We start from the raw sequence: 12,832 nt of genomic DNA, 5'->3' as shown, positions 1-12,832 counted from the left end.
TAATACAGTAAAAAGGAATAAACAGGGTTTATCTGATATGTAGAAGCTCTCCTTAACGCTATATTTCCTTAAATCTAGAAGCAGCAGGATCAAAAAAGAGAGGGAAGGAGAGGAATAAAAGAGAAAAAGTGAGAGAGAGAGAGAGAGAGGGAGAAAGGCAGAGAAAAAGAGAACGAGAGAGAAAAACCTATGAAGATTAGCACCAACTGTATGAACTATGCTAAATAAAATATGCTCCTTACAGTGAAAGAAATTCATGGAGGAAAATTTCTCTACGAGCATCCACTTTTTCAATATATTTAGAATGTTTAAACACAGGTTATGTGTCTGGGAAGCTTATTATCAAAAACGAGTCTGACGAAACAAGATAAAGCAAAAAAAATTTAAAAGTCAGTTCTTACCATTTTCAAACAGATTAAGTATTACCCTCACACATATAAAACTTGGCCATTCCACTTAAATGAGTGGAACAAAACATGATTACTGAGACAACGCTTATTTATTCAAGAATAAATAACTTTTATGACTTTCGTAGTTCTACCTATACTTTTGTTTAAGGAATTTCTTTTTTTGTTTTCTTTTATAGGAACAGTTGGATTTTCCTTTTCTGGTAAAAGGAGCCTGGAAAGGGGCATAATTGTTAAATATTTCTATACTGGCCAGAAAAAAAAGCATTCTGTCTTTTGCCAAGTTTCCTTAACTCTGTTTGTGTACTGCTCACCCATTGTAGTCATCTCCAGCATGTAGCTGCTTTGGAGTAGAGCCCAGCTGGTGCCTCGGCTCCTTTCTATGTTGTTTTCCTCATAAGTGGCGCCCTTGTTCCTCAGCCCTGTCTCCATTACCAAGACCAAGTGCAATTTCACCAGCCACAAGAAGAATGCATCCAGCTTCAGCGCCATATTCTAGGACAGTGGAATGTGCCACTTTGGCAGTCAGAAGGTTGTAAAGTGAGCTCTACACGCCTGAACTGGGGTCTTATTCTTGACTAGCTTTCATTAGTTGTTTTTCTCTCTGGTCCTACACTTTCAATGTGCCCATACTGGACTCTTAATCTCTTAATCCTGGACTACATAATGGTCTACCAGTCCCTATAAGTAAACCCACGTACAAATTTTAAATTATAACTGCTTTTGCACTCACTCTGTTGTGCTTTAGCTCCTGTTAGATACCCATAATATCTTGGCTTCCCTGGAGCTCTCAGTGATTTTGATTTGACTCAGAGAATCACTCTAACACTTGAATATTGCACTTGTTAGTCAGAGGGTAAACTGCTACTGTTTTATTATCACGAGATATTTACTCAAAAGAGGAGAAATAGATAATCTTCCCAAAACCTGAAAAATTAAGAGGTTAAAAAATACTTTAATTCTAGCCTAATAACCTCTATGAACATCTTGCTGTCTTCAGTTCTGATTCTATATTTTTTGTTCTATTTATATTTAGATAGTTTTAGAGCATACATACATAGCTGAACAGCCTCTCTCCAAGTTACCATTTTTTTTCAATCTTCATTAGTGTGTCATTTTGAATTTAAATTCTTAAAATGGAAACTATTTATTGACTAATTTATTCATTCATTTAACATGCAATTATTGAATATCCTATCTTTTGTTAGTGACACCGAGATTAAAGCCATTAATCTAACCTGAAAAAAAGAAGAAAGAAAAACATATCCTATTGTAGAATGATACTGTTTTAGGTTTTATCAGTAATCTACAGAGATACTATTTTATGTAGCCAAGCTTAAAAAGAAACAACCGTTTTTCACCAAATCCAATTTTGGCTAATTTAAAAAAACAAAATTGTTAAACCAATACATTAATTTTGTTCCTTACTAGTAACTTAAATTCCATGAGTAGTTAAGAGAGAATAAAACCTACCCTCTTGCTTGTTTAATTACACTCAAGTCTGCTTGCTTGATTACGTTCACATTCAAAGCAATTTTGCTCATTTTATGAAAACTGAATTCTAATTTCCCTGCATTGTTTAGCTAAAACAGTCTTCTATGTAAACTGCTCCTTATTAATCCCTGGTATGACAGTGCTTCTCTTTTAATAACACTGTGAAGTATTCATAGTTTTTTTCCCTTATGCGTGTTTTAGTATCACCAGTTTTAACAGCAATTTCATTTAATTAGCTTTTTAAAAAACGATCACTGTCTAAGGTTACAAGTGTGTAACTTGCCCCACTGGGAAAACTAAATCTTTAGTACCATGAAAGTTTTACACAGGAAGATCATCACAGAAGCCTCTCAGTAGCCATTCTTGTCAAAGCATTTCTGGAATACTAATTCAGCCTTGAAACCTACTTGTCTTTATTTTAACGACCACACTTTTTTCTTTCATGAATTCATTAAAATTGAAAACAAACGCTCCAAACAAAAAATATACAGTTCAAGAAAACGTAGACTTCCATATGCTCAAACAGGCTTATCTTCTCTAAGCACTGGTTAATTAGCATGAACATTGTAAGATTCTCCCAAAGAGAAAATTAACATTTTAGTAATGCCCTACTTTAGGAACTCCCATATTTGCATAACGTTAAATCAATACACACAGGTCTATAGAATGTTTTACCTTTACAAAAATCAAGAGGTTTGATAGGAATTTGTTTGGGGCAGAAGTAATACCAAACAATTCTTTGAAACTTTCTTTTCTGTTGCTTTCTTTGCCACTGTTTTATCTTCATTTTCTTGCCAACTTTGCTGTCTTATACTATCTCAGCTTCATCTTTCAGTTCCTTAAATGTATGTGTTCCCTAAGGTCTGATAATTAGTTCCTCTTTTCTTCTCTCTTTACTTTACAAGTGTTTTTCCCATTTCTCAGAGGTTTAGTTAATTCCTGACAAATATTTGCTCCAGTCCTAACTTTCTCCTGAGAGTTCACTCTTAATTGCAGACTCTCAAATTAAACTTATCCACAGCCAGTTCATATTCATTTGTATTAAGGTGACAGAGATGTCCCTTATGGTGTGGCCAAAATGCTGTCAGTACATTAGTCAGGGTAGGTAGCTGTGAAAGTTAATGACATTCAAGTGAACATTATATTGAGTAAGAGAAAAACTAAGCATGACTATAATACTAATAGGAATAAGCAGGCAATTGTTAAGCACATAACGGTTATGCAGGTCAATTAAGACCTATAATAAAGAGACAATTTGATTGTTGTAATAATGAATAAATAAAGTGAGGGAAAAAATCATCAAAGTGTTAGAGAATTATCTTTGGATGATGTTACAGGCTGAATTGTGTCCACCTAAAATTCATATATTGAAGCCCTAACCCCTAATACAGAAGGTGACTCTATTTGGAGGTGGGGCCTTTAAAGAAGTGATTAAGCTAAAATGAGGCCTTAGGATGGGCCCTAAGCCAATCTGACTGATGTCCTTATAAGAAGAGAAAATTTGGATGCACAAAGAGCACCAGGGGTGCATGTGCACAGAGGAAAGACCATGTGGGGACACAATGAGAAAGCAGCCATTTGCAAGCTGAGGAGAGAGGCCTAAGAAGAAACCAAATTTGCTGACACCTTGATTTGGACTTCTAGCCTTCAGAGAAATAAATTTTTGTTGTTTGAGCCATCCAGTCTCCAGTACTCTGTTCTGGCAGCCTGAAAGACTAATACAAATGACAAAATCAAAGAAGATGGAAATACATTATTGAGCCCATTGAATGGGACCTAGTAGTTCGACTCACAGAAATGGGATTATTAGGGCTTGGGATAGAATATTTTTAACCTATTTTAATAATGTATATTGGTTATCTTGGAGGTGTTAATTATGTCCTCCAAATAGTAATAAAACATTATTTATTCATTGTATAAAAGATAAATCATGAATACCACACTTTATCATTTTCCATCCTAAATGACCTTGCCTTGACATTTTCTCATATTCTCTCTCCCTTCTATATTTCTCTTATACTGTCTCTCACTCTCTCCCTTCTCTACCACGATACTCTTATCTCATAGTGTTCTAAGTCAATTTTCTCAAAATAGTAGTTCATAACATTAACCTGCATTCCCACTTACTCGCCATCACCTTGAAACCAGTGCATGACTGCATGTCTATCCCTGTAGAACTCATGTATGTCTTCAGAGCTCTGTGACAAGAAGCTGGACATGAGACTAATTTTGAGGATGCTAGAGGGACATACAATTCATCTGTTATTTCATTCCTACCTTCACCTTTCATTGAATTTCATACAACAGAGATAACCAGTACCACCTAATTGCAACACCAGTGAGCCCAATTTAATCCATTTCTCATTGGATTCTCATGTGCCTTGAAAATTGATGATTAGTTCCTCCTTCTTCATCCTCTTTAATTTCTCAGGTTATATAACGTCATCTTCTCCTGGTTCTTCTCTTACCCTTCTGACTTTTCTGAGTATGCCCCTTTTCTGCTCTTCTCTTTCTCCCACCTATATATTTTATACATTGGTCTCATTATATCATCTGGTCCTCAGATCTGTGCTCTTCTTAATATGCATCTCCCCTTGGATCATTTCATGTATTCTTGAAGTTTTAAGCTATATTATATACTGCTTGTTCCTCTTTTCTTCTCAATTTGCATCTATATCCAGTCCTAACTTCATCCCTGAACAGCAGACTTAAAATCCAAATCATTTCTGGACTGCTCCTCCTGAATGTGCCATTAGCATTTGAGGCATGTGTGGCTATATTCCCTATCTCAAATAATGACTCTACCATCTACAAAGTCTCCTTATGTGTATACCTCAGAGTCAGACTGTGCACAACCAATGAATCATTAAATTTTGGAAAATTCACCTATTTAATATTTCCTAAACATGCTGTTATCTTCTTCTGTTCAATTGCTACTGCACTAGGTAAGGCCTTCAACATCTCTTGCCCAGACTAATGTAACAACCTCATAACTGGTCTCTCTAATCTTGGACTCGGATCCTTACATCCATCTACTATAGTATTGTAAGAGTGATTTATTAAAACTATAAATCTGCCTATGACACTCCCCTAAAGAAAAGATTCCAATCATTTCTCTTATCCAAAGGGATACAATTCATACATAAGTTTCCTATTATGGCTCACAAGACCATTCTTAATAATGCCCTTGAACATCCTTTCAGCCTCAATTCCTTACCTTGTACTTTATGTTCCAGCGTCTTCAAATTGCTGGAAGTTTTCTTGATCTTATCAAGCTGTTTCACTGTCTGTGACTCTATGCATACTCCTTCCTCTGCCAGTAAGTCTCTTTTCTTCTCTGACTGACTACTTTTCCTTCAGGCCTTCTGGTTATCTCCTTCTAGATTCCTTCAGGGATCCACCCTTGATGGATCTGGTGATAATTTTTTATGCCCCAGCATAGTTCCTACCACACGTAGCACATTGCAGTAACAGGCTACACATTCTTAGATATGGGGATATTTTAGCTCCAATCCTAACACCCATCACATAGTAACTGCACGTTACCCTAACCTCATTCAGAATTAGCTATCAGAAATTACTCATAAACTCATTCTACTACTGAGGTGTATACTCTAGAACTTTATGCAAGATAACTATTTTTAATATTTACTACTCACCATATTTATAGGATCAACTGGTCCAATGCTGTTTACATAAACATCAGTTTCAATTACTGTAGGCCTCACTGCAAAATACCAACACAAAGCATGGTCAAAGATCTGATCAGAGGTTGTGTTAAATAGATCTTAGTTTTAAACAAATCTGTATAACTAATAATATTTTACCACTTCAATCGTAAAACATTCCTCATTATAAAATCAAGAAATATAGCCCATTATAAAAACACAAAACCTTTTTCAGTTTATAAATCAATACATTTTCAATTAAAAACATTCCAGTGTATAACCTAAAAATGTTAAAATTATGTAAATCATCCATTATAATTAAGAAAGTTAATTCAATAAAAAATGACTAGATAATTTGCTCCACAATAGTTGTAGAATTTGCAGATTGGATAGATTTTAGAGCCTAAATATTATGTAGTCCTACTTCAGGCATATCAGTGGTATGCTGGTAAACAACCTTGTTCTTGGAAAGAGAGGAAAAACAGCCCTGCCTTGCAGCTTTTGCTGATTTCCATGCTGTCATTACTCCCACAATGGCTGATTTAAAGATCTGACTGTAAAGTCCTTGAATGCAGAGTTGGGACAATATACAATAAGGGGCTATTTTGAGACTGTATAAGCCAATTCCAGAACACACTGGAACTTGAAGCATAGTTATGATGATTAAAGAACATAATGCATGTAGAGCATCTACTCCAGGTCTGATTCTTATGAGGAGGTTAATAAATATTTGTTCACACCTCCTTCTTCCCTCGTTAACAATATTCCTTTAGGTTGTTTATACTGACTCCAGTGTAAGGTGTATTTTCATCTAATTCTCAGAGTATATTATATAGACGTCACTATACACTGCATCTATTGTGTTTTGTACATAATCATTTGTGTTTTTTCAGTTATTCTTTAAATTTACAATTTCTTAGTTATTCTTAACTGTAATTTCCCAGTTATTTTTAAATGGTATATATAATGTTTTTATATTTTATCAAAATGTGTAGCACAGGTCCAACCTTTTAAATGTTTATCAAATGATATGTTTAATGAATCTTCACAATAGTGCCATATTTGATTATGATTTAGGCTTTCAACTTTTGCCATGTATTTCTGGCTTCCTATAATGAGATTCACCATAACAATGATAAGTTATAGACATATGCTTTTTGTTTGCTATAAAAAACATTTTCACACAGTTTCTTTTATTCCCTCTCCCTCACCAAAGGAGACATAAAGGGTTCATTTATTGATTCAGCAAATACTTACTGAGCAATGTGTGTATAGGGTTACAAAGTAGACAAGAAGGTGAAAAACATTCCATGAAGAAAATCTGGCATATCTCTTATGGAGATTTATATAGAGATAATGCAAATGAGATAAAGCAGAAAAGCCACCTTGTAGATAAAAAGTTTCTCTACTAAAATAGCATGTTTTTAGTAATGTTTACTCAGTTTTCCTTTCTAAACTTTACCTGACTTCCCTTTCTGGCATAGTATTTATCACTTTTACAATTCAGACGCTATGCTTGGCCCGGCAGGATGCATCTGCTTCTGGAACACACAGCCCAGTCTGCCTGTCTGAGTCTCTATCTGGTCCCAAGTCTCCCCATCTTAGCACCTCCAGTCTGGCAGAGCCCCCAGGGCTAGTAAGCTAGAAAACTTGAGGCATTTTGAAAAACAGTGCCTACATAATTTCAAAACAATATTTATATTTACTCTTTGCGATAAAAATACCATACTTAAGGAAACATTAATAACATTTACATAGTTTGTTTTTCCTCAAGCAAAGTTTTTATTACATGGTGTACAAATTATCTTAGCTAGAAAAATAAATGAGATTTGCTAGAAATAGTTTTAGTATGCCAAACTATAGGTTCTAGACTCATACAATACATGAAAATGTGACTCAATCTGATAGCCAACAATTAGATTCCTTAAATAAAATTAGATCATATGATTTATGGAAAGTTTTGTAATTTAACTTAGGCTGTTGTCGTCTGAAATGAGTAGCTTTAGCCCTTTGCCATTTATTTTTGACTAACTATATATTGCAGCCAATAAATATTATATACTTAGGCTAACTATAGCTATTTTTACAGAATGGTTTTTATAAAAGCCAATTAATAACAAGACAATAAGTTTATTAGTCCATTTGTAAGTATATTTATTGCCAGTTATAAGCAATTAAGTGCAATGAACCAGTCTTATTTAATTAGATTTTTTCAATTCATCTGATAAATCAACAAACACTGAGCATACACTCTTATTGCATGATACTAAGGGCTGAACACTGTCTATGCCAACAAGCAAATAATTTCAGAGGATATTTTTACAGATAGACATACTTTTTCACATATACAGTGTAGAAAGTTTTAGATATGAGTGATCTATCCTGGTTTCCTGATATCAACATTTCCTTAGCCACTTATAAGACAAATACATACACATGTTAGGGAAATATTAACTCTGGCATTAGGACAGGAGCCACACTTAAGTATTTCAAGATGGACATAGATCAAGTTGATCTGGGATGGGACAGAAGAAGAGTCCCATCAGTGAGTTCAGTGTAGAACATTGCTACTGATAAAGAAGATATTCAAGAGATAAGTTGACAAATATATATTTGCAAACTATGAATATTTTTTTAGTTATTTTGTGCCCCATTTTATAGCTTTGGGCTGTTGATGTTTCATCCAATTCTTTAAACTTCAACCCCAAAACACAAGGAAGAATAAACCTGAAAGTGAACTAAAGTATTTCAGATTAATTTTGAAACTACGGTTAGTGATTATATGCTTCAAAAGGTATAGTCAAGAGGAAAACAATGGAAATTTGTGATTGTTCTTTGATAATGACTCATTACCACTTTTGTTGATTCATACTATGAATAATGAACATGGAACATTCTCCAGGATAGATCACATATTAGGCCACAAAACAAGCCTCCATAAACTTAAGAAGATTGAAATAATACCAAACATCTTTTCTGACCACAACAGTATAAAACTAAAATTCAACTACAGGGAGAAAATCAGAAAAGCCATGAATAGGTGGAGATTAAACAAAATGCTACTGAACAATGATTGGGATAATGAAGAAATCAAAGGAGAAATCAAAAAATACCTGGAGACAAATGAAGATGAAAATACAACATGCCAGAATCTATGGGATACAACAAAAGTGGTTCTAAGAGGGAAGTTTATAGCAATACAGGCCTACCTGAACAAACAAGAAAATAAACAATCTAACAGTGCACCTAAAGGAAATGGGAAAAGAAGAACAAACAAAGCCAAAATCAGAAGAAGGAAGGAGGGGCCGGCCTGGTGGCACAGCATTTAAGTGTACCGTTCCGCTTCTCGGCGGCCTCGGGTTCACAGGTTTGGTTCCTGGGTGTGGACATCACACTGCTTGGTAAAAGCCATGCTGTGGTAAGCGTCCAACGTACAAAATAGAGGAAGATGGGCATGGATGTTAGCTCATGGTCAGTCTTCCTCAGCAAAAAGAGGAGGATTGGCAGTAGTTAGCTCAGGGCTAATCTTCCTCAAAAAAAAAAAAAAAAAAAGAAGGAAAGAAATAATAAAAATCAGAGCAGAAATAAACAAAATAGAGACTAAAAAAAAAAAAAAAAAGAAAAAACCCCAATGAAAAAAAGCTGGTTCTTTGAAAAAACAAGAAAATTTACAAAACTTTAGGTAGACTCACCAAGAAAAAAAGAGAGAAGGCTCAAATAAACAAAATCAGAAATTAAAGAGGAAAAAATAGAATAGACACCTCAGAAATACGAAAGATTATAAGAGAGTACTACGAAAAGCTTTACACCAACAAATTGGGTAATTGAGAAGAAATGGATAAATTCTCAAATCGTACAACCTTTCAAAACTGAATCAAGAAGAAGTAGAGAATTTGAATAGACCAATCACCAATAAGGAGATCAAAACAGTAATCAAAAACCTCCCCAAAAATAAAAGTCCAGGACCAGATGGCTTTCCTGGTGAATTCTACCAAACATTCAAAGACTTAATACCTATCCTTCTCAAACTCTTCTAAAAAATTGAAGAGGAAGGGAGGCTTCCTAACTGATTTGACAAAGCCAATAGTATCCTGATACCAAAACAAGACAAGGACAACACATGAAAAGAAAATTACAGACCAATATCGCTGGTGAACATCAATGCAAAAATCCTCAAGAAAATACTAGCAAATCGAACACAACAATACAATAAATCAAGTGGGATTTATGCCAGATACACAAAGTTGGTGCAACATCTGAAAATCAATCAACATGATACACCCCATCAACAAAATGAAGAATAAAAATTTCATGATGGTCTCAATAGATGTAGAGAGAGCATTTGACAAGACACAGCATCCATTTATGATAAAAACTCTAAATAAAGTGGGTATAGAAGGAAAATATTTTAACATAATAAAGGCCATATATGACAAATCCACAGCTAATATCATTCTCAACAAAGAAAAACTGAAAATTATCCCTCTAAGAACAGGAACCAGACAAGGATGCCCACTGTCACCACTCTTATTTAACATAGTATTGAAGTCCTAGCCAGAGCAAACAGGCAAGAAAAAGAAGGAAATGAGATCCAAATTGGAAAAAAGTGAAACTGTCACTATTTGCAGATGACATGATTTTATATATAGTAAAATCTAAAGAATCCACCAAAATATTTAGAAATAATAATTGAATATGGTAAATTTGCAGGATACAAAATCAATGTCAGTTGTGTTTCTATACACTAACCATGAAGTAGCAGAAAGAGAAATTAAGAATACAATCCCATTTACAATTGCAACAAAAAGAATAAAATACCTAGGAATAAACTTAACCAAAGAATTGAAAGTTCTGTACACTGAAAACTATAAAACATTTTTGAAAGCAATTGAAGTCACAAAGAAATGGGAAGATATTCTGTGCTCTTGGATTGGAAGAATTAATATAGGTAAAATGTCCATATTTCCTAAAGCAATCTACAGATTCAATGCAATCCTTATCAAAGTTCCAATAACATTTTTCACAAAAATAGAAGAAAGAATCCTAAAATTTATATGGAACAACAGAAGACCCTGATTAGCCAAAGGAATCCTGAGAAAAAGGAACAGAGCTGGAGGTATCACACTCCCTGATTTCAAAATATACTATAAAGCCATAGTAACCAAAGTAGCATGGCACAAACATCGACACACAGATCAATGAAACAGAATCAAGAGCCCAGAAATGAACACATACACCTATGGACAGCTAATTTTTGACAAAGGAGCCAAGAACATACAACGTAGAATGGAAAGTCTCTTCAATAAATAGTGCTGGGAAAACTGGACAGTCACATGTGAAAGAATGAAAGTAGACCCTTATCTTACACCATGCACAAAAGTTAACTCAACATGGATTAAAGACTTTAATGTAAAACTTGAAACCATGAAACTTCTAGAAGAAAACATAAGCAGTATGCTCTTCGACATCAGTCTTAGCAATGTATTTTCAAGTACCATGTTGACTGAGCAAGAGAAACAAGAGAAAAAATAAACAGTGGGACTACATTAAAGTAAAAAGCTTCTGCACAGCAAAGGGTACCATCAACAAAATGAAAAGACAACCTAACAATTGGTAGAAGATATTTGCAAACCATATATCTGTAAAGGAGTTAATATCCAAAACATATTAAAAAAACACATACATCTCAACAACAACAAAACTAACAACCCAATTAAAAAATGGGAAAAAGGTCTGAACAGACATTTCCCCAAAGAAGATATACAGATGGACAGCAGGCACCTGAAAAGATGTCCATCTTCACTATCAGGGAAATGCAAATCAAAACTCCAATGAGATATCACCTCGCCCTCATCAGAATGACTATGATTAACAAGACAGGAAATAACAGGTGTTGCAGAAGACATGGAAAGAAGGGAACTCTCATACACTGCTGGTGGGAGTGCAAACTGGTGCAGCCACTATGGAAAACAGTATGGGGATTCGTCAAAAAATTAAGAATAGAACTACCATACGATCCAGCTATTCCACTGCTGGGTATTTATCCAAAGAACCTGAAAACATGAATGCATAAAGTACATGCACCCCTATGTTCATTGCAGCATTATTCACAACCACAATGACTTGGAAGCAACCTAGGTACCCATCAAAAGATGAATGGATAAAGAAGATGTGGGCATATATACATAATGTAATACTACTCAGCCATAAAAAATGACGAAATCCAGCCATTTGCGACAACATGGATGGACCTTGAGGGTATTGTGCTAAGTGAAATAAGTCAGAGGGAGAAAGTCAAATACCATATGATCTCACTTCTAAATAGAAGACAAAAACAACAACAAACAATCACACAGAGACAGAGATTGGATTGGTGGTCACCAGAGAGGGAGGGGGGAGGGAGGAACATGAAAGGGGTGATTAGGCACATGTGATGGTGATGGATTTTAATTAGTCTTTGGGTGGTGAACATGATGTAATCTACACAGAAATTAAAGATAATGATGCACAACTGAAATTAATATAATGTTATAAACCAATGTTATCACAATAAAAAATTTTTTAAAAAATTTTAAAAAGAAGATGTAAATTAAAATGGACTTAAAAAGTATTTTCTCCATAATTGTTTCTAACCATCCTTTCTTGGATGCCTATTCTAACTACTCTAAGATATCTTTAGCAGATTATGCAGCTTTTTGGTCACTTTTGGATATTAAAATTAACTCGTCAATTAAAAATTCTAATCCTGGAGAAAAAGTTTGACAGTTTTTTCTTGTCGCCCCAAAACAGACATAAAAAAAGAAATATCTCCACTGATCCAGATATTGCAGTTATAATACACAGACTTTGAAAGAACTGTGACTAATGTATTCTTATTGTCCTAGAATAGACAGCAGGGGTTCTCAACCCAAAGATGTCATATGTGGGTCCAGATACTTCTTCCCAGGACTTACTAACAAGGAAATGTCGACTAACACTCACCATTTCCCTTCCAAGACAAATAGATACTGGCATGTGTACGGATAAAAAGGTACATATGGATAAATAGGTACTTAAGACTGTGTTGTCTACTACTTTAGCCAGTAGATACCAACACAGAAAGCCAGAAAAGATACTAACACAAATTTTGGACAGAAAAGAATGCCTACAAATATCACTTTAATAATTAAGTCATTTATTATTTATAGTCTGAGATGAACACATAAAATGCTACTATGCATGGTATATATGACTACTTAAATTAAATAGAAATTAATAAATTAA

The 12,832-nt window shown here is 34.5% G+C and overlaps 1 protein-coding gene across 1 annotated transcript in view; it reads right to left on the bottom strand.

The window, feature by feature from the left end:
• Positions 1-12,832, bottom strand: part of GABRG1 (gamma-aminobutyric acid type A receptor subunit gamma1) — a 73,730-nt gene that overhangs the window by 38,434 nt on the left and 22,464 nt on the right. The window contains exon 3 of the mRNA XM_001496202.6: positions 5,561-5,628. Within this exon, the coding sequence (XP_001496252.1) occupies positions 5,561-5,628 (68 nt within the window). The remainder of the gene's footprint in view (positions 1-5,560; positions 5,629-12,832) is intronic.

The sequence above is a fragment of the Equus caballus genome, chromosome 3 (assembly GCF_041296265.1).
Source record: "Equus caballus isolate H_3958 breed thoroughbred chromosome 3, TB-T2T, whole genome shotgun sequence".
Lineage (NCBI taxonomy): Eukaryota > Metazoa > Chordata > Mammalia > Perissodactyla > Equidae > Equus > Equus caballus.
This window is presented reverse-complemented; position numbering and strand designations above follow the sequence as displayed.